Genomic DNA, 22,696 nt, shown 5'->3' with positions numbered 1-22,696 from the left:
AGCGTCATATTTCTAAGATTCACGTTTACGAAAACGTGAAAAATCATCCTTATAAGCGCTCATTCCCAGCGGGGAATTCGAGTTATCCGAGCTCGAGAGAACAGGAAACGCGAGTTATTCGAATTCGAGTCAAAAAAGAATTTGAGTTACCCGCAGGGGCGGATCTAGCTTTTCGCTAAAGGGGGGGGGGGATGTTTCGTTGAGTGACAAAGGGGGAATGGGAGTATGTTTTGTTACATATGGCTTTCTGGACGCCCAGCAAAGGAGGAGGTTTAAACCCCCTAAACCCTCCCCCTAGATCCGCTACTGACCCGAGTTTGAGTAGTGAAGAATTCGAGTTATCCTGGCTATCTAGATTGGGGACTTAAAAACCCTCGTCTTGTCCCTCACCCCATTGACCTGTATTACGGCCTGTTCACATTAAGCGAGTTATCTCGGGGGATATGAGCCATCTCCAGCCAAGTGAAAATTCTAACTTTAGTGTAAAAATCTACCATTTGAATGCATCGAGACGGGGCCCCGACACCGACGACGTCTAATATCAGTCACATGTGAAGCGCATTTGATCATGTCTTGTTATGTACATGTACCGTAATGATTCGACTAAGTGTCATCCTTTGAATAAGCGCCCCCTCCCCAATAAGCATCCCCCTCCACTCGACTTCGGATTTTGGAATAAGCGACCTCTTCCCAATAAGCGTCCCCTCCCCTCTCCCCTACAAATTCCAACAAGCACCACTTGAATATGGTGTAAACCACGCATTGACATTATCACATTACAACTATATTATCATCAATTTATTAAAAGTCTAACACCATTTTTCTGTCGTTTCAGTTTATCTCAAATAAAGTTGTGTTCTCAATAGATTCAGAAGCTGGTATTTTCCGCCAAAATGAGATAAGCGCCCTCAATGGACTGCTTTCTTTATAGTTGTATATAATTTTTCCACGCGATTCAAAAGTAGAATCGCGCGCGGGGTGTTTCGCGCGAGCTCCGCTAAAGTATGAGGCCCACAAATTATGTGCTAAAAGCGACCTTTTTATTCTTCGTCTCATCGACTCTCTCCAACACGACTCACAACCAAACATGGCGGGCACTCTTTTTCCCAGTATGCGCTGTGTGCAATTTTCTATATTCCTTTCATTGGCTGGCCGTCTTTTATATTTGTGATAAAAGAAGCTCTTCCTCGACGATTGTCTACCACTTGATCAAATCTTACACACCCGCGCCCTAATGGGAGCCGTCAAGTCAAAAAGCGACCTCATGTAAACAAGAAATGGGAAAACCTGACGGCTCCCCTTAGGGCGCTGGTGCATAAGATTTTATCAAGTGGTTTTGACAGGTCCGGGTCAGGGCGGGAAAATATGTTTGTTTGACAAGCGTCTTCCAAGCCGACCGAAATGTCAGTTGGGTGCATGGCTGGTCGGTTCAAGCATCGTGACAGAGCGCTCAAAGTCAGCTAAGAAAAAAAATCTATGCCAAGTTTTCCTACGCAAAAAAGGGAAGGCGACTTTAGTTTCATTCGATTTTGAGGTGATTTAGAGCATTTTTTTCGATATTTTTAGTGCCGAATTCTCGGAGACCTCGGGCTACGGAGAATGGTGCAACCTTCTCTCTTCTTCTCTCGTCATGTATGGGTGCTGAAAGGGAAACGAGTTAGTAAAATGCGCCCATAATACTCAGGAGAGATCCCAAAGAGACAAGAATAAAGTGAGTCCACTATGAAGTCTATTTTATTTAATTTTCCATTTTTTCATCACGATACAAATTCTCTTGCGACTAGAATACAAACCGAGTTACCTGTGTTACAGTGTGCTGAACAACGTTCGGTCCCCTGAGCGCGGTGGTAGCCTGGACACAATACAAAATACAGCGGTTTTATTAGTTGAAGAGAGGCTGTACAGGACCCGAAATGATCCCAGGACCCGAAACGATCCCAGGACCCGAAATGATCCCCAAAAGTACCCCAACTGATCCCGGGACCCGAAACGATCCCCAAGAGTTCCCGAAATGAACCCCTAGGAATTGCAGTAATGAACAAACAAAAGGAATGTGAAAGGATTGGCTTTCAGTTTTAAAAACATATGAAACATTTTAGCGTCATTTTTGTTACTTATTTTGTTACCAGAAATTTGAATTAACTAAAACCATAGTATTGAGATTTTTATATACGACTGCGCGGGAAATACAGTTTTCGACAGTTTGGTTGAGTCAGCGGTTGGGGTCAAATAAAAATTCCCGTAATGGTAATTTGAAGAACCAGGCGTGAATAAATAATTTATAAATAAGAAGTCATAAAAGAAAGTCTCCACAGATTAGACATGCCTCTGCTTTCCCGTAGAAAAATGTTTGTTTGTGTTCGGTGAATGAAAGACCTATCATAAAGAGAGATAGAGAGAAATCATGCAGTGGTGTACGCACTACTACAGAAATTCAAAACTCACATATTTCGACATATTGCTTTCAACAAAAGCCACATCTCTTAATATTTTGCAACGGTAGTAAAAGGGTTGTTCGAGTGCATTACTCAGTCTGCTTTTGTCATTCCATCTTCTCGGCCAAACCGGCTGTCGGTAAATATTCGCCCGTGTGAACATGGATTTCGTGGTGAAAAACACGTTTGGTTGCCAAATTAATATAGATTTTTAGGGGTGATGTTTACCGGGAACGAGATTTATAGTGTCAGAGTCATGTGTTGGAACTGCAAATGTTTGAAGGTCAAAAGTTTGGTTGTTCTGAGCTAGGCTGTGCTTTGGCTGTGCTATGTTCATGTTGTACTCCTTTCAGTAGCAATTAAAGGTTGTGTATTTGTTTTGGACTCTGTTTATGGGTTTACCGCCAGGGCAATGTAATAGATAGAAGTATTGTATTGGAATTTAAGTTTTTTAAGTCATGTTATTTAAAAATGGATTCGCTGTCAACCCTTAATTATGCTTTAAGAATTGGAAGTGCTTTCTTCTGCTTTCTCTTTGTCCATTACCGCAATTCCGTGGGGTTGATTTCGGGGACTTCTCGGTATCGTTTCGGGTCCCGGGATCAGTTGGGGTACTTTTGGGGATCACTTCGGGTCCTGGGATCGTTTCGGGTCCTGGGATCATTTCGGGTCCTGTACAGAGCGCCATTGTATTCTTTATTGTGTTCAGGCCCCGACCGCGCTCAGTGGACTACTGTCAACACCATATAAGAACGGTAAATTTCGACTTTGCAGCGAAATATAGCAGGGTAATTCTGGCCTTTTGGATTATTCTCTTCGAAAGATGTGTTAAGAAATTATTCTTTCATGGCATATAGGATTTTAAAGGGAAAAGCTGTCCGTTTTTTGCTGAAAAAGTTGCCTCGAAGAGTGGACGTTGTGTTTGCCAACTCGTGGAGCTTCCTACCCTGTTGTACTTTATTACGAGTGGGGAGGAGGTTAACCGAGATGAGGGAGGAAAATCGCCTAAACTGTTATGAATCACGGCTTAAACGGATCCAAAACAATCAATGACAACAACTTCAAGAAATTGGCTTTATTACAGATATATTCGGTACACGATACACAAATTAAAGATAATATTCGATACACGAACATTTGGTCTGGTTTGCCTTGGTTTACGTTTACATTACAGCTTTTATGTACGATAAAGAATCTACCTTGCCAAATTTGTCTTCTCAGTAAATTGCCGGTCGCAATATTACACTCGAAACTCATCGTTTGTCTCCTCTGCTTTCTGTTTTCTTTATCCCAATCATTTGTTGAACGTCTTTACACTCGCAAACTTATCGTTTGTCTCCTTCTGCTACTATTTTTTCTTTATCTTAATCTTTACAGGCCATTGTCCACGTTTGGGACGGCGATTCAGTCCCGACGGTTCTTCTATTCCGACGGCCTTCGTTTGATTTTTTTTACGCTCTTTGCGTGACCCCGCGATCCAACACCATGCATTAGCATAACAAGATCGAATATTGAGATGCAATACCGTCAACAAACGACTTTACATGTTTAGATTAGAAAACAGACCACTGTACGTGTCTTTTCGCTTTCTATTCAGCGTGGACTTGGTGGCTAGGATAATAAACAACAACAACGTTCGTCAATATATTCAGCCTTTTTTTTCTCTACTTCCTCCACTTCGTCGCGTAAAAAAAAGGAGACTGTCTTTTAAAAAGCAGAACGACACGCTACGAGTTATCCCTATATCTAACGGTTAATTTGGGTATTGCTCATAACGTTTGAAATGGAATATTATTTATTCAATTCGGATGGTATTGTATTTTATTCCAACGGCCGTCGTATAGTCCAGTTGCGACGGCCAATTCATTCGCCGGGACGACGGCAAAATTCGGCAAATGGTCACCTAAACCTACTACGAGAATGCATACATTTCAATATTTTTTTTGTAAAATCAGTAACACAAAGACATATAATTATTATTGTGGCTTATCTGTATTTGTTAAGTGTTTGGAAAGTAACAGAGTAGAAGCAGGAGACGTGTCGGTGTCACGCAAAGTTCCCCGACAAGAAACGTTGCGTGATTCCGACACGAGCCCCTGACACGGAACTTGCGTGATTCCGACACGAGCGGCTGCAAACGAGAAAGGGATCACGTCACAACACAACATAACGAGCCGCATGCAACCGGAAGTTAAAAAATACTGCCTCTGTGGTTGCTTCGGAGTGACTTCATATTGCTGTCATCGTACAAGATTTGCGGCTTGATATTGACACCATAGGTGTTGGTAAAACACTTGTATCTTTGAGTCTGGTAAGTATGATAAAGCCATAGGTGTTGGTAAAACACTTGTATCTTTGAGTCTGGTAAGTATGATAAAGCCATAGGTGTTGGTAAAACACTTGTATCTTTGAGTCTGGTAAGTATGATAAAGCCATAGGTGTTGGTAAAACACTTGTATCTTTGAGTCTGGTAAGTATGATAAAGCCATAGGTGTTGGTAAAACACTTGTATCTTTGAGTCTGGTAAGTATGACATAGCACTGCCTAGTTGAGGATTTAAAGCCGCATTGTCACCAGTTTACTTCCGGCCGATTACCTAACAATATTCGATGATTTTTAACGGAAAACGCGAAAAATGTTTCAAAATGTTGAAAGCAGTGTGTCCATTGGAAGTTTCTTTGAGGATGTGATTGATAATTTAGAGCGGATGGCCTGTTAAATATCTCGGATTCTAATAGATTATTTTGTCTTTTAACGGTTGAGGTTTTCGGCGGACCTCCGGAAGTAAACTGGTGACAATGCGGCTTTAACATAAGCGACAAAACTTAATAAAAAAGCCGGCGCGATTTATGTTACATCGCCGGAAGAGCGTGATAGCGCAGCTGACAGATCACCGAAAATCTAAGCTCCAAAATCAAACTAGAGGTATAGTTCCAACAAAAGCTAGGGTGCATGCGGCCGGCTACGATTTTGTAGTGGTTATCTATGTGGAGGAGTTTCTGTTCTTCAATGTTTGATGCATCTACAGGAAAGCAAACGAAGTCACGAGGTCCTCGATCACCAGAGTACACACATCGCTAAGCACATGCTTTTGGTTAAACAAAGGAATCTATTAGGAATCTATTAGAAATTCAAGGGCTTTTGGTACCAGTGTGATTCTGGTTCCTTATTCGCAGTTCCTTATTCGTCTGTTTTCTTTTTCGCTCAGTTCCTTATTCAAATCCGGGGGGGGGGGGGGGGGGGACTTACATGATACCTTTTAATTCGAGTTGAAACAGTATTTAGGCATTACAGTTTATTAAGAACAAGTCCAACAGCATTTTCGTCGGATAATTCTGGTTGCTTTCACGTGCTTTGCTGCTAAGAGGAGCTGTGAACATGAGATTCTATCTGCTACAAAAGGTCAAATTACGCAAATGAATCTAGGAAAAGAGAGGAAATCTACCTATCATCTAATGATTGTATTTGTATATTGGGCTTTCCTTCCAAACGCATTAATATAATATTTAGAGGAGAAATATTCACGCTTTACTTGACTACGTACTCGTGTAAAAGGAATTTGACCTTGCTAACAAAACCACAATTTGACGAGATAGTGCTTGTTGTCAATTGACACCTTGGCTACTAGATAAGGCTCTGACAAAACAAATAGATTAGCGCAGAAACACGAATAGGGTTTTGTTCCTTATTCAAGTTAGTTTTCGCGAATAAAGAAATGGAATCTCTCAACGTCCGATTTCGTTTTACGACTTATCTGAATAAGGAATAGACTATGAAGAGGGTTGTCAGTGTTTGCTCGTCATTTCTCAATAGAGGAAATGAAATTTCATAACGCGCGATTTCGCTTTAACGACTCCTTTCGAAAGAGTTCTCGAAAAAGGAAATGGTATTTAATAACTCCCGATCTCGTTTTAACTACATATCCGAATAAGGAATAGACTAAAAAGAGGGTCGGTTGTGTTTTCTAAACATTTCTCGAATAAGGAAATGGTATTTCATAACGCCTGATTTCGTTTTAACTACTAATCCGAATAAGGAATAGACTAAAAAAGGGTTCTTTTATATTTTCTAAACATTTCTTTAATAAGGAAATGGTATTTCAAAACGCCTGATTTCTTTTTAACTACTTATCCGAATAAGGAATAGACTAAAAAGAGGGTCATTAGTGTTTTCTAAACATTTCTCGAATAAGGAAATGGTATTTCATAACGCCTGATTTCGTTTTAACTACTTATCCGAATAAGGAATAGACTAAAAAGAGGGTCATTAGTGTTTTCTAAACATTTCTCGAATAAGGAACTGTATTTTATAACGCCTGATTTCGTTTTAATGACTCCTTTCGAAGGAGTGCTCGAAAAAGGAAATGGTATTTAATAACTCCCGATCTCGTTTTAACTACTTATCTGAATAAGGAATAGACTAAAAAGAGGGTCGGTTGTGTTTTCTAAACATTTCTCGAATAAGGAAATGGTATTTCATAACGCCTGATTTCGTTTTAACTACTAATCCGAATAAGGAATAGACTAAAAAGAGGGTTCTTTTATATTTTCTAAACATTTCTTTAATAAGGAAATGGTATTTCAAAACGCCTGATTTCTTTTTAAATATTTATCCGAATAAGGAATCTACTTTAAAGAGTATTGTTAGTATTTTCTCACAATTTGTTTAGAGGAGTATATTCGCGCTTTACCAGTTTACTTGACTACGTAGGCGTGTAGAAGGAATTTGACCTTGCTAACAAAACCACAATTTGACAGATAGTGATTGTTGTCAAGTAAAGCGTGAATATTTCTCCTCTAAATATATTAATGCGTTTGGAAGTAAAGCCTAGATGAGAGGTAGATTTCCCCTCTTTTCCTAGATTCATTTGTGAAAGCGATTGCACGCATTGCGTAATTTGACCTTTTGTAGCAGATAGAGTCTCATGTTCACAGCTCCGCTTAGGAGCGAGCACGTTAAAGCATCCTTTTTGTCGCGCTAAAACTTCTAAGTGGTTTCGAAGGCCGGGACGATCAAGCGGGGAAAACGACTCGAATCAAAACAAGGAAAGCGCGGGAAAATTATTCAAAATGGCGGGAGTCCGTAAGCACCTAAATCTATTGTTATTATATGGGTTTCTTACATTTCAAAGTAACGAGCACGAAAGGGTAAGGTCGCCGTGCTGCATGAGATTTGCGCGCTATCGACGAGAACGCGGTCGCCTTTTGGATGCTTAGAAGCAGGGAGTTGAGTAGGAAGAAAGGGGGCAGAGGTGAGGGGGAGTGTCTGAGGAAAAAAAGTTTATTATGTGTGCTATTGTATCCTATTTGTTGGATCCAATTAATGAAGTCCTGATACAAACTGTAGGTACCTGAGAGCTTTAGGGATACGTATATCGCACTATATTTTACGCTATCTTATTTGGTGGATCCAATTAATAGAGTCTTGGTACTTAGTACCTGAGAGCTTTAGGGATGTGCTACGTTTTTACTTACTCTATATCCTAAAGTTTGGTTCTTGCTTACCTGAGAGCTCTAGGGGTATATCAATGCTATGCTATCCTATTTGGTGGATCCAATTAGAAAAGTCCTGGTACTTTAGTTGACTGAGAGCTTTAGGGATATGCCACGTTTTTCCTTATCATATATCCTATTTGGTGGACCCAATTTATAGAGTCCTGGTACTTGCGTACCTGAGAGCTTTAGGAATATATCAATGCTATGCTATCCTGTTTGATTGATCCAATTAGTAAAGTCCTGGTACTTTAGGTGCCTGAGAGCTTTAGGAATATGCCACGTTTTTACTTACTATATCTGGACCAAGTCCTGTACATTGATACCTGAGAGCCCAAGGCACTCCGGCCATGACCCCTCTCCTCTACTCCCCTCATCTCAATTATGGCCTTGATCGCGATCTTTCACGCCACCCCTACGCAAGTTATAAGATATTAGTCAGTTTCGACATAACGGCTGGGAAGGTAATTACTGGACTAATCGAGAATAGTTGTTTATTATCACTAATCAGCACGTAAAAACTGCAGTACAAATCACAAAGGGTCTAAAATCAGTAACAGAGGCTTACAATAGGTTACATAACATTTAAGAGATCATTATCTGGCAATCACTTCGTGGTTATTCTCGTAGATCGTCCTTGAATATAGCACATTCCGACGTTGCCCAATCACAAGTATATTATTTACAATCACACGGTGAATAGATCAGAAAATCACATGGTTCGTACAGCATGTCATTACCTATGCTAACCAATACAATGTACAGTATAACATAAAGGGGCTTACCTCTTTCCCCAGCTATAGGTGTATTCAGTAGATCATAAATAATCTGAGTAAAATTCGCTCGTAGGAAAGACGGCGTGGCTTGTACGGCAATTACAGGCTAACAAACTAGTGTAAACCGAAACCAACCTACTAACAATCATTAACCTTGTAATTAAAACCAATCACGCTACACAAGTATTCTATATTTTTTTGGCCATAAAAAAAAAACAAAATAATTGCGTTTTCCCGAATAATTATGTACGCGATGTCATAAATATTTGGCGCGTCTTGGGGACTCATATCGGCCATTTTAGCGATTGAATCTTATTTCTTTAATACGATGCGCGCTGCTTACCCACATCCATGACTCCCGCAAAAAGATGTGATCAAATATGTAAAATCTAAAGTTAACATAACCGAAAATGAAAACCCGCCGCATATGGCTGGAATACTAGGTAATTTGAGGCACCTTTATTCTCCACAGGGGCCGGGGTCAAAAATTCCGTTGCTAAGAGCGTGCGGCTTGTGGTAAGAGCGATCTTCTTATTCTTCGTCTCATCGACTCTCTCCAACATGACTCACAACCAAACATTGAGGGCATACATTTTCCCAGTATGCGCTGTTCTGTGTGCAATTTTCTCTATTCCTTTGATTGGCTGGCCGTCTTTTATATTTGTGATGAAAGACGAGAATTTCTTCCTTGACGATTGTTCTGTCAATTCTTCCCGCATTTTGAACCCAAGTGAACTGAGCGATAGAGATGCTATGGTTGGCTGTACAAAGCAGGAAAAGTGGTTTAGCTTGACTTTAACCGCCGCAGTTTTCTTTGGAGATTTTTTATCGATAATTTCAGGCTACGGTATCGATCGGTTTGGTGCCAGGCAAGTTTTCATCGCTTCCAGGTCAGTATTATTCAATAAGTAACCAAAAACAAATAACCCATCAAAAATTGTGAACAGTCAAATAAAAATAGACGAATTATTTTCTATAACTGATTATTCTAAGATTATTCTTTAATCTTTCCAAAAATGTATTTTGTTTTAGAGGCAGCGTAAGAACCGACAGTAAAATGTCAAAACGTAAAGCAATATAGCATTTATTATAGCAAGTGCTTGTCAGCCAAGATGTCGAGCCCAGCATTTTTTAGTTTCTCTTTTGAATGAAAAAAAAGTTTAAAACATAAACAAGTTTAATTTCGTATGTTCATCAATTGTTATGGAGAAGGAAAGATCTCAAAAGTTTTGATATTCCGTACATTGAAAGTTTTCGAAATTCGCTCGCAATCAACCATGAAAATGTCACAGGCAACAGGTCGCGTGTCGCTTGGCCACCCGAGAGGTCGCGAGATGTATAAACTTCAATATTTTTTGTAAGAATAGTAACACAAGGTGATATAATTATTATTGTGGCTTATTTGTGTTAGTTTAGTGTTTGGAAAGTAATACAGTTCCTATTATCGCTGCAAATACCTTATGAAAAATGAGACCGCTGGGCCGTTTAGTATTTAAAAACATGCTAAAACATTATGCCTTCTCTTTGTTTGTTGATAGTGTGCTGTACTGCTTATCTGTCGTCTTGTTGGGTTTCGTCGCCCGAGGTAAGAATAAATAAACAAATAAATAAAACCAGGCCCTGAGACCCTATATGCCGCCATGTAGAGGAAACTAAACCTAGCCAATGTTTTACTCTTTTAGGGTCATCACTGCTTGTTCATACCTAGAATTTTTTTTACAAAATAACGTAAAACCTTCCTGTTTACTTCACCGAAGTATAATGAATTAAAAGGAACGAATATTTACGAAATAGCTTGTATGCGGATAGCCTACTACGCTAGAGTAGCTGGTAGGAGGAGCTAGTTGATTTCCTCATTAGTAATTTGTGCAATAGGAAACTTGCACTAACTGCTCACACGTGACTTTTTTTTTAAAAATCAAGAAAATAAACTCAGAAATGCCTGCGCCCGTGACGCCAGAGAACGACGTGATAAAGAAATCTTATGAAAAACAGCTTTTCCTGACAAAAAAACTTCCTGGCTTATTCGTAAGCGCTGAATAAATTACTTTTTGTTGCTGTTATTTTGGCGCGCAGGAATTTGCGCAGGAGTCATGAGCCCAGAGTTTGTAGTCCAAAAAGTCGCGTGATCTGTGCTGAGTGAAAGTCTTCTAATAGGCGTTCGCCTGTACAAAAAAAAAGTTCCAAAAAGTTCTATTTTCATAAGCACTTCCATCTACTCGTTGTGGGACGTTCACCCACAATACTGTGATAAACTAGATGATCAAGATCACTGCCCTTAAAGTTCCTTTACACAAAAAATTACTTTTCAGGCACGTCATTACTACTATTCCCAGCATGCATCGGGCTCGCTATATCCGGGATAGCGGTTCTTTGCTCTCTAGTGCGGGTAAGCTCTTTCAAATCTTCACAGTGGCTTCTGGGTAATTACACACGGGAGAACGAGGTTGTACCCTTCGGAAGGTAAAAAAGAATCACATCCCAAAACTTCTTTTTGATAGGCGTCCACAATGTATGGCAAGAAACAGTCAGCGTTCGTAAGCCTTTGCTCAGGCGCAGGAAATTCCGCCGCAGTGGTCCTTCTCTTCTTTAAGGTAACAACTTTCTAATCGCGGATGTTTAACCAAATCAGATCGTGCGGTTTCAAAAAAAAAAAAACAGTTGTTTTTTTGTAACGAATTTTTACCGCCGAATAGAATCAGTACACGAGATTTCAGATGACATTTCAGTAGCGACCAAAATCCGCTTGAATCACCGTAAAATTCAATCAATCTTACCATAAAAACGGCTCCATTCTATTGCTAAATTATAAAAAAAAATGGGTATGGATGATTTTGTTTCCAAAATGACAATTGTGTCATGCAAGCTGGATATTTGTCACGCTAGTAGGCTTCAGAGTCTTTAACAAAGTTTAGATGTCTCGCGTCACGGACGCAGTAGCTTTTTCATCATATCCCCCAACCCCTCCCCCCTGAAAATAAATACATAAAAATGAGCCACTCGATCTATTTCAATTAAATAAACGTGCAGCCGTATCGAAACCTAAGTGATGATTTTTCCTTTATTTAGAGATATTATTAGATTATTAGAGATGAGCAGATCGCAATATTGCGTGTATCCAAAGATCATAAGATAATTTGATTAGCCTTAAAGGTTATTCTTGTCACTTTATTTCATGAACGACGCTATGATATCTTTTTCTTTTTTGTGTGTTTATGCCTCATTGTGATTATTTCGTCATTCGCCTCTTTTGGTGTGCCCATAGGTTATCTATGACCACAATGTACCCTACAAGTACATCTGTTATGGTTACGCTACTGTGGCCGGTGTCATCTTCTTCATAACTGCTGCAATCTTTCCTCGTAACGAGGTGATCAATCACGGAAAGCGCTCAGTCGGCGCGCGATTACTCCAAAATAAGGAGCAAAAACCGGAGGGAAGTGTGGGGTCCGCGCGCAAGCTGGTGATAAGTCACGTGTTCAGTGGCGTATTCCTGTGGACTGTTGCGTTCAATGGTTTTTGCAAGTGGCGGCTGTGGTTTTACGTGGCTTCTTTTCGCCAATATATGGCGTCATTTCCTGGTACCAGCCCTAGCATGGGTAAGTGATCATCATTTCTACACGGGAAAAAGGGTCATGAAGGCATCTAGCTTTTTTCGCACTCGTCTGCAGTAGTTTGTGTCATGCATGGCAAAAGCCACTATCAGTGTCATCATCATCATCATCATCATCATCATCATCATCATCATCATCATCATCATCATCATCATCATCATCATCATCAGCAGCAGCAGCAGCAGCAGCAGCAGCATCATCATCATCATCATCATCATCATCATCATCATCATCATCATCAGCATCAGCATCATCATCATCTTCATCATCAATGTCATCATCATCATCTTGATAATACCCATCATCATTATTAACACCAGCCGTTATATAATATATGTTTTTTTTTTTTTATCTTTTTAGTTGAAAGTTATGCAAATTACTTCGGTATCATTCAATTGTGTAGCATCGGTTTTGGGCCAATCTTGGGATTTGTTATTTCTTCTGGGAAGAGAGTATCAAAGAGACTTGACAGCACAGACGACAGCTCATCTATGATAATCCAAAGCAACAGTAGCGCAACATGCAAGGATGCGCAAGCTTGCAATGGCTCCTACATTTCCACCGCTCATCGCATATTAGAAGTTCATGGGTGCCTAGCGGCGTTTTCCGCGACTTCAATCCTTCTCTTTCTCGTTAACATAATGGTGGTTGCCCCAGTCCCCTCTTTACAGGTTTGTCGTCTATCACGACATTACTTTTAAATTATTTTTATAGCCTGCAGGCTCTATGAACACTATAGGCGAATATTCCGCCTTAGCCACTACTCATCGCACCTCTAGGACTCGTTCTTTCCGGTTATTTTGTGGTATTACAAAATGCGCTTTATATAGCGCCCCAACACTTCATGTCATTCGTTAGCATTTTTGCCCAGAAGCCTATTTGCTGGTGTCTGTTGTTGAGGTTTATTTGGTTGGCCGTGAGTGACGTCACAACACCGCAGAGAGCGAGAGTAGGGAGTGGGGGAAAGGGGAACTTTGCACTTGTCCGCGCCGTGCAGTAAGAGTTCTACGGTGCAGTAGACTATGAAACACAAGGCAGTTGGGGTGACAATTGATTTATCCTTGTTAACAGATCATCACGTTTGTTCTCGTAACCGCTATCAGATGTTTCTACAATGGATCTGCATCAAGTCTATTCCTTGTGGCGTATGTATACTCACACCTCTTCCTAACAGTATAGGGTCTTCTTGCTAATTTGGAAACAGGCTATTGGAAATTACCTTTGGGAATTACCCTGACCGAAGATGGACATTACTATCCCACTCTGGACACGTTAATTTTGCGTTTCTTACAGGTTTCCCGTCTCTAGCTTTGGCGTGATGAATTCGTTAAATATGGTCACAACGTCCCTCATCCAGTGTCTTCAGTATCCCACGTATATCGTCCTGGAAAACTACTTTCCAAACCAGATTATTTATGTGAGTATCTCCTTTTCATCTTTCGTCAATTATTAATTTTAAATGTAAGCTGGTAAGAGCTAACGTCCGTCGAATATCCGACAACGGAATTCCCGAAAATTGTTTCACATTTACAGTAATGGTCATTACCCGAGGGGGGACTCCGATAAAAACAGACGGGAGTGTTCGTCGGCAAAATCAATTTCAACTCTAAGGGTTAGCACTCTGGGCGTGGTCAACATTAATTCTTACCCCTAAGAGATAGCAAATTGTGTGTGGTAGAAGAAATTTTTAACCTTAAGAGAAACCAGAATCGGAAAAGGCCCTTCCCCCCCGGTCAGTAACGGATCCAATGGAGGCTCCTTGGGTTCAATAAAACTACCCTTTTTAGGTATTGTTATTGTCCTTAGGAGTCCTGATATTGAGGGCTTGGAGAACTTGGAGGTATAGTTTTCATAAACTGAACTTGGAAATTCAAGGATCATTGGTGGTTATGGCTTGTATGAAACCGTAAAGGCCGCCAGAGGGTCCTTCTCTCTTATCAAAAGAATAAGCTTAGCGAAGTTTGTTGCCTCTATCTCTGTTCGTGACCCCTCTCCCCGTATGCGAAAAAATCTCCATTTTTCTTTAGAATACTACTATATAGGGCGCATTAGTATGAATAGACAGTTTCGCGGTTAGAAATACAATACTTTGGAGGCCTGTGGTTTTACACCAAGCAAAGAGAGGCTCAAACGGGCATGTTTTGCGCGGTAATGCTATGAAGTATGCTAAACAATTCTACGAAATCTTGCTGTCCTGTGTGTTTTGTTGTAAATTTGTTTTTGGCGGGGAAAAGAAGCGCGCACGCCCGTTTGATTCTCTCTTTGCCAAAACCACAAGCCTCCCAAGTATTTAACCGCGACTCGTGGTTATTGCCATTATTATGTTTGTATAAAAGAACATCATATATATTTCTCAGAGTGTTTGTTTTCTCTTTTTATTATGAATTTCATTGATTTTGTAGGTGCATACGATGTTTCTTGTGTTGTCGCTTCCCCTCATCTTTGGGTTCCCTGTGTATTTGTGGTGGTACGCTCGCTGTCTTAAAAAACAAGTGACGCTATCAACTGGTCACACACTCGACAAAGAAACTGCAATAGTAATATAAAATGGATTTTTCTTTTTAAAAAGAAGAAACTGCCCTTGCGCTTGCTACGCAGGCTACCCAGCCGTGGGATGGGAAAGGATCGCGGGCACACCGACACCACAGCTCGAATAAAGCAGACCACAAGAGAAAGCCGGCTTTTAACACTTGTGATAGTACTAAGAAACTTCTTTGAAGATAAACAACCAGGAAAGGGCGGTCAAATTAGCGCTTGAACCCCAGGAATTTTAGGCAAAGAAGGGCAGAGATAAAGTTGTTGAGAAGATCAAAGATGTTACGGATCAAAAACTCTGTTCTCTTATAAGGAGTGGAACAAGTGAGATGAAATCCAAAATGGACGCTATTTCTATGAAGGAAGTAGGAACCATGGTCAGGTTTTTTGAAGCAGGCATTGCTATTCTCTCGCCCAATGAAGCCGATGAAGAGGCAACGGAAACATAGGTGGAAACCAAGAGACCATGATGTATATCATGGTCTCTTGTGGAAACCTAGCCTAAAATGAATTGATAATTCATTTTTATATGCCTGTTTTTGTTTTTTGTTTTGTTTTATTTAGCTCTTAACAATATGTACACATAGTTCATAGCTGTCAACCCACTTGGACAGAAATATTGGGAAATCGAGTGAAATACAGAAAAAAAAAAAAAGAGCCAATGCGGGCGAATACGTATAAAATGTATGAACATTCTCACAAAAAATAGAGGTTAGACTTGTGATGAGGTCCATTGTGACACCCGCCTAATGCGGGTGAGTTGACAGCTTTGATGGTTTTTTTCCAAGCGAGGCATTTGGCTCTACTTGTTCAAAATTATCCCATGCAAGAACAAGAACTAGTCACAGTCCCTTTGCTCTGTGGCAAAAAGTTTTATTATAGCTCTCCTAATATAGGATTTTTGGGGACCAAAGATGCGTAGCAGAACATCTAAAATATTGCAAAAAAAATTATGCGAAACATTAATAAATAGATAGAAAAAGAACAATAGCTGTCAATAATTAATCCTAAAAGTAAAATATATTAATTGATAAAAGGCCAGCATGCACTTGTTGTCTAGGTGGTCTAGTTCACTCCCCTCCCCCCAGTAAATAAAATGTTCTCCCGCGCTAGAGCTCATAGACTCTGGACCTAAAAATGGAGTTGGAATCTTTATTGAAAAAACTTCTCCAAGTTGTAATCATGATATAGTAGTATAAAATAGATTTTTTTTTACAAAAAGAAACAGCGCCACTTCTGATGGTCGAAAAATTTAGACTGCCGGGAGCTGTGGTATTCCTGGGACGCTCTCGCCTTTTTTTATGTGCACCAATCAAACTACTAGAGAGGCAGCTAAATGAGACTGCTCCTCCCCTGACCCTTGCGCTTGCTACGCAGGCTGGGTAGACGTGGGATGGGAGAGGATCGCGGGCGCACCGACACCACGACTGGGGTAAAGCTAAAGCAGACCACGGATTTTTAACACTTGTGATCAGTAGTCTGACTTGTGATTGTACTTAGAAACTTCTTTGAAGATAAACAACCAGAAAATGGATCCAGTGGTCAAATTAGCGCTTAAACCACTGGGATTTTTGGCAAAGAAAGGCAGAGATAAAGTTGTTGAGATGATCAAAGATGGCGATGTTACGGATCAAAAACTTTGCTCTCTTATAAGGAGTGGAACAAGTGAGATGAAATCCAAACTGGACGCTATTTCTATGAAGGAGGTAGGAGCCATGGTCAGTTTTTTTGAAGCAGGCATTGCTATTCTGTCGCCCAATGAAGCTGATGAAGAGGCAGCGAACAAATTACCCGAAGAGCAAATGATGGAAGGCCTTCGAAGCGAGCACGAATACCAGATAAGCGAATCGAAAAAACGCCTCGATGATGCAAGAAAGAAAGCAACCGAAGCTTTCAACAATCCAGCGCTTCCTCTGATTACCCGCATATCGGCAATGATATATCGAGTTATGTCAATCATTATTTCAGCAAGACTCAGCAACGGGATTGAACAAATACTTCCTGAATGTCAAAGATGCCTAAAAGAGCTTCATGAACTTGATCAGGTTCGAGCTAACTTTGCGACCCATCTGAAAGGTGGTGCAAAATCAAAAGTCAATGTTGAAGAGAGAAAAGGGATTATAAAAGCTGTATGCTCTGTGAATTACATCATCTATCAGGTAAATATTATGCGGTAGTTATTTGAAACCCCCACCCCCATGGTCCCTGGGAAGGGTGGGGATTTGATTTTAACCCTAAACAAAACTGAATAAAGCCCCCAACCCCTCGAGACAAAACTACAATCAAATGCTCCTACCCCTCGGGGTGGAAATGGTACAATTAAATGAGATTTCAGACAACAAGTCATCTGAAAAGAGCAATTGCCCTCAGGTTGTCTTTCTGTTTGTCCTCACTCCCCCAGTTTGTCCCCCAAGAGTAAAAAACTGTCAATTTCACCATTACCTTTAAAAAGTGCTCTAAAGCCTCCATGTTTATCCAACTATTCCCCAGCACCATGGGATAGGGGGTTCAAATGACCAGTGCATTTTTGTTTTTGAACCAATGAAAGATAGTTTACAGCAAGAGAATATCAATCCACTCTCACCCACTTTCTTGCACCCATTCATAGACATTTAAATAGAATGTGACACGAAATTCTCTTTTGCTTATTTTGACAAATTGACTTGTTAGTATAGTAGCATAAAATCCCAACAATAATTCCTCCAATTTTCGATACTTGATTTAAACGGAAACCTGAATTTTGATCCTTTTAAAATGAGCAATTTTGGCAAATTTTTGCATGAAACCGGTGACATCCGAATATCTAATTTGCATATTACTTGTGACGTCAAGAGTTGTACAAGTGGGTGATAAACATTAGATATTCTCATACAAAATAGGACGCTCCCACCCAAAATATACATATAATTGATTGTGGAGCCCGAATCTTCCCCAGAAAAAAGCTGAGTGTAACCTGAGCAAAGTATCCAATAGGAATCCTGCAGCAATTGGAGTGGTGATTTTTATTTATATTTTTTATAAGCTTTTGAACACCATTTGCGCTTGAATCATCCAACTTTTCAGCAAATTCACTCCTTTTTCGATCACAATTGTGATCAAAGCAATAAGATATACACTGTTAATAATTGCGAAACGATATTACAAGGCATAAAGTAACGCATCTATATTTCTGCAAAGCAGAATGAATATTTTGAAAGCGTCTATGCTTTCAAATAATACAGAGAAAAAAATGTTTATAATTTTTTTCATCCAATTTACTTATTGCGAATTGTCACAAGAACAAAACACGCTCTTAGAAGAACATTTTTTGCGCACTAAACAATGCACTAAATAATGAATCCTATAGATTACAAGGGAAGCAAGCTATAAATCATCTACACAAAGATAAAAAACGTCAAGATATCAAACTCAAGAAACGACTGGAAATCTAGAATCTAAAAAGTAGGTTGAGATGCGAGGACTAAAACTCATCAAGAGTGAACAGCAAAAAAAAAACTCGATTGTATTTAATTCTCTACAAATGCAGTAGATGTTACTAGCATTATAATCCTTGAATAGTTCTAATGTTTTTTTAAAAAAAAAACTGCCATCAAGACTTGGTATATGTGAAAGGGAATGTACAACAACCGCACAAATATGTACATTTACTAGCAAAACAAAGCGTACAATGCGATAAGAAAACACTCAAGAAAACTTTTCACCCTTCACCATGCTTTTCTTGGCTCTAGAACAAATTCGAATTTTATGTTTACCCTTTCTTGTTAGGACTGATTATTGTCAATAATTCGACTGTTCGTTTTGTAGAGAAATATCATTCCTTGAATGACTGAATCAAATTATGTTGTCAATCGGCGCGGTAAAACAAACTATTTCGCTTTCCCGTTTGGCAATTTGTTGTACTTTGAGGCTCAACAGTGAATCAGATTATTATAATTGCATGTGGTTCTTTGAACATTTTCCACCCTGGGGTGCTGTTTGAAGTAAACTGGTATTTTTGTGAGTTTACTAACTTTAGTGAAGTTGTCTTGGTTTTTTGGCTATTCGCATTCGCACGTAAAAAAAACGTAATTATATTTTCAAATCAGTTTGCGAATAAAAATGCATTGAAATGAAGTCCAATCCAATAGAACATATTCTAATAATCAAACCATTCATCGTTACAGGTAAAAATGAAGCGTAGTACTCAATAGTACTCAAAACAAGCCAAAATAATCCGGTGGAAATTCATTTGCTTGAATGAACCGATCGACTCGAACTGGTAAACACTCCAGAGATGTCTTTCCATTCCATTCACTTCAGGTTTCGATTAAATCCCTATCTTAATGATAGAAAAAACTTGCTATTGGATCCATTGTTTGAAAATTGTAATCATCTTTCTTTACCAAGTCTTGAAAAGCGAGGAAATAGAAAAAATACAAGAGATATGCTTGTCTTCATCTTTACAAATCTACAATGGCAAGCGAAGTTCGACTGGAACCCCATCAAGTGTGTATGACTCTTGACGTCAGCCAATCAAAAAAAGTCGCATAGACAAGACATTTTCAAAACACGATTACAAAAATTCCTGTAATCAATAAGCGAAAGGCAGTTTTAAAACCAAACATTGATAGCTATATTTTGTTATAAAAGCTTATGTATTTTTCGTGTCATGGTCTCTTTAAGACTATGCCAATCACCAGTCTATTAACAACAGACTGCAAATAAAATGTGGTCAAAATTCCACCTCTAGATCTCACCCTAGGTTGATGATAAAAATTGAGCGATGATCTAACACCAGCATCAAAATTTCAAAAGGGGCTGACGTGAACTATGCAAACAACTGTCTTCAGCAGTATTATTTAAAGTACTGTGAATACATCTCATAGAGGTGCTTCTCACCCTTCCCTGCTGATAAGGGAGACAAGTGGTCACTAAAGGAGCCTGCCCCTTAGGGGTACACAGGGGTGGATTGTCACTAAAGGAGGCTGGCCCCTTAGGGGTACACAGGGGTGGATTGTCACTAAAGGAGGCTGGCCCCTCAGGGGTATACAGGGGTGGATTGTCACTAAAGGAGGCTGGCCCCTTAGGGGTATACAGGGGTGGATTGTCACTAAAGGAGGCTGGCCCCTTAGGGGTACACAGGGGTGGATTGTCACTGAAGGAGGCTGGCCCCTAAGGGGTATACAGGAGTGGATTGTCACTAAAGGAGGCTGGCCCCTAAGGGGTACACAGGGGTGGATTGTCACTAAAGGAGGCTGGCCCCTTAGGGGTACACAGGGGTGGATTGTCACTAAAGGAGGCTGGCCCCTTAGGGGTATACAGGGGGGATACAGGAGTTACAAAACAGGAGGGGGGACTTTCAAGAAAGCGGGTCTGGTTTATTTGTTCTTTCATTGATTTCCCTATTGTTATTTTCAAGCTAAATTCTGAAAATAGGAGCAGTAAGGACTGCTCAGCCCACCCCTAGATCCGCCCTAGTGAAAAGTATTTTGGGGTTTTGTACATGGGCCACTCAATTGAATTCTTTGTGCTTAATAGATGGCCTACTTTAGGGACCACTTTAATTTTTGCTTTAGGAATATGCCAGCAACAAGGACGTTATGCCAAGATGGCGCCTGATCAAACCCAAAGGCTTGTCAGCGATTGATCCGCTAAGGGAACCACTATTAAATGTGGATGATTTTTACCTGCCTTGGGCATTTGGTCAAGAGAAGTTAATAAAACCCTGTCACATTGCTATGACTACAGAAGACGAATTCATAGTAGCTGACAGAACTGATAATGAAGTCAAGGTGTTTGGGAGTGCAGGTGAACACAAGCTGTCATTTGAAGTCATTGTAAAAAAGCAAGCTGAGACTGGATCATGGAATATTCTAGATCTAGACACAAATGACTCGGGTCACATATATACCCTTATAGGGAGCAGTTCCTTAGGTGTTAACAGTCATCCATCTCACCCAGGCTTTGACAACGGAGACGGATGCAAGGAATATGAGTGTATGGTTCTGGCCTTTGATTCAAAAGGGTCCAACATTCGTCAAGAAGGGGAGCCACTTATTGATCTCAGGAACAATAACTTCTATTACATAACTGTTACTCAGGAAAATATATTTCTTTCGGACTTCAAAGACGTCAATGTTTATGACATGCAAGGAACACTGCTTTCAAAGTCTGATATGAAAAAAACAAGAAAATCTGAACAAACAATTAGAGGCATCACTGCTGCTTCTACAAAGAGTGTTTTTGTTTTGACGAGTGGTGGTGAAGTGTATGATTGCAATGCTGAAGGGAAGATGAACCTTTATTCTGTAGGTATGAACAAAGACTTAACACCAACAGGTCTTGTGTTTCATCAAGGCAGTAAACAGCTTGCCATAAGTGGCTTTGATGGTGGTTGGTTTAACTGTTTTATTGATGTTTATGACAAATTTGGTAAACTAGTCTGCAGACATAAACTCCCGATGAAGCTTTTATCTTCAATGGCTGTGACCAGTTCTGGTCGTCTTGCTATGGTAAAGGATGAAGAAGAGATATTTGTCTGGTAATTTTCGCGTGTCTTAATTATCGCGAAAATTTTTTCAACATTCGCCAGCCTTTAATTTCGGGACCGCGAAGTCCAAGTGACTTTATTTTCTCGTTTGTACAAAAAAATGTACGTTAACCAACAACTGAAACTGGACCAATATATTGAAACAAAACCAACACGTCCCTTTCAAGTTCAGTCTTACAGTAATGAAAAAGTGTGCTCGTTTCGGAGGCATTATTATCGATACTTTCGATACATGTCCTTACTAGAGGATCATAATAGAACCTTCCCATCTCTGTCATCATTTTTTCTATATCCATTAAAATTCCCTAAATTAAAGTTCGCGGACTTTATTTTTGTGAGTCTTTAATTTAATATTCTTCTAAATCGCGAAAATCGCGAATTTTAGAACTCCCGAAAATCAGAATAAGGAATCTAGAATCGTGTCTTGACAAGTGTCGCCGAAAAAGCATAAGCCTGGAATAGGATATACTTAGGAGGCTTATTCAGGTACTTGATTTTTGGCCATCTGAGATAATACAAATGATGATCGAGATTGGGTTGCTTCCGTTGAGAAAGTTTAGCAAATACGTATGGAGACGGGAAACCGATCCGTGGTTTCGCTTTGAGAAAAGGAAGAGACACGTTTTGCTATGGAACTAAAATTCCTTCAACTGCATGGGAAATATGAAAAAGACGTCATGTTAGTTAGGGATGTGCTCAAGAACTTGGTTCTTGGACTGGCTATCTTATCATAATTTGTTCGCTTCTGAATAATGTTGTATAAATACCTACAGTGTTACAAAGATTTCAAATAATTTTTGTGTTCTTTGTGTTTTTGTTTTTAACGATCAATATAACTTTTTGGATACTGCAAAAAGTGAATCTAAAAATATTTTTTTCGAAAATAACCTACTGTAAGGTATATTTATTATTGTCCAGGCCCGTACCCAGGATTTTTCTTGGGTGGGGTGGGGGTGCGAAATGCGAAAAAGTGGACCTAATTTTTTCCGGGGGTGCGGTGGGGGGAGGGGTGGGGAGAGTGAGTTCTCTGACGACCCCCGAAAAAACAAAACGTCTCAACGGGACGTTAATTGTCGGATTTGACTACATACCAGAGTGACCTTGCTTATGCTTTATAGTTTTGTCTACAAAAAGCACGTCTATTTAGAACCGAAAGTGGACCTTCGGCCGTTGTGTGTGTTGGAGGAGGGGGGGGGGGGGGGGGGGGGGGGGGGGGGGGGGGGGGGGGGGGGGGTGCGGGCCTGTTGTCACAAGGTGACTGGTCCATTGATTATATTTCCCTAAATTAAAGGTTGCGCACTTTATTTTTCGTGAC

At 40.0% G+C, this 22,696-nt stretch overlaps 2 protein-coding genes and 1 long non-coding RNA gene across 14 annotated transcripts; 2 read left to right on the top strand and 1 right to left on the bottom strand.

The window, feature by feature from the left end:
* Positions 1-1,559: 1,559 nt before the first annotated feature.
* Positions 1,560-8,901, bottom strand: LOC116614804. 3 transcript variants are annotated; one of them, XR_007307636.1, is made up of 4 exons: positions 8,713-8,901; positions 8,223-8,342; positions 1,802-1,852; positions 1,560-1,641 (listed from the first exon to the last, which is right to left on the bottom strand). It is a non-coding gene; the product is annotated as an uncharacterized LOC116614804 (long non-coding RNA). The 3 variants fall into 3 exon arrangements; XR_007307638.1 differs by lacking the exons at positions 1,560-1,641; positions 1,802-1,852 and adding an exon at positions 3,496-4,046; XR_004294733.2 differs by lacking the exons at positions 1,560-1,641; positions 1,802-1,852 and adding an exon at positions 4,609-4,743.
* LOC5507559 (equilibrative nucleobase transporter 1) lies at positions 4,615-15,893 on the top strand. Of its 10 annotated transcripts, none has more exons than XM_032376245.2 (11): positions 4,615-4,746; positions 9,176-9,219; positions 9,435-9,593; positions 10,242-10,288; positions 11,016-11,092; positions 11,205-11,297; positions 11,969-12,302; positions 12,678-12,988; positions 13,389-13,462; positions 13,611-13,734; positions 14,887-15,893. In XM_032376245.2, the coding sequence occupies exons 3-11, from the start codon at positions 9,457-9,459 to the stop codon at positions 15,073-15,075; spliced, it is 1,386 nt and encodes a 461-aa protein (XP_032232136.2). In that variant the 5' UTR covers positions 4,615-4,746; positions 9,176-9,219; positions 9,435-9,456; the 3' UTR covers positions 15,076-15,893. The 10 variants fall into 10 exon arrangements, with proteins under 10 accessions (XP_032232136.2, XP_048582878.1, XP_048582879.1 ...); XM_032376244.2 differs by lacking the exon at positions 4,615-4,746 and adding an exon at positions 4,941-4,958; XM_048726924.1 differs by lacking the exon at positions 4,615-4,746 and adding an exon at positions 8,278-8,391.
* Positions 15,894-16,247: 354 nt separating this feature from the next.
* LOC116614809 lies at positions 16,248-22,175 on the top strand. Its single transcript, XM_032376258.2, has 2 exons — positions 16,248-17,011; positions 20,408-22,175. Exons 1-2 carry the CDS (start codon positions 16,382-16,384, stop codon positions 21,374-21,376), a joined length of 1,599 nt encoding a protein of 532 aa, XP_032232149.2. The 5' UTR covers positions 16,248-16,381; the 3' UTR covers positions 21,377-22,175.
* Positions 22,176-22,696: the final 521 nt, after the last annotated feature.

Source organism: Nematostella vectensis, chromosome 4 (genome assembly GCF_932526225.1).
Source record: "Nematostella vectensis chromosome 4, jaNemVect1.1, whole genome shotgun sequence".
Taxonomy (NCBI): domain Eukaryota; kingdom Metazoa; phylum Cnidaria; class Anthozoa; order Actiniaria; family Edwardsiidae; genus Nematostella; species Nematostella vectensis.
This window is presented reverse-complemented; position numbering and strand designations above follow the sequence as displayed.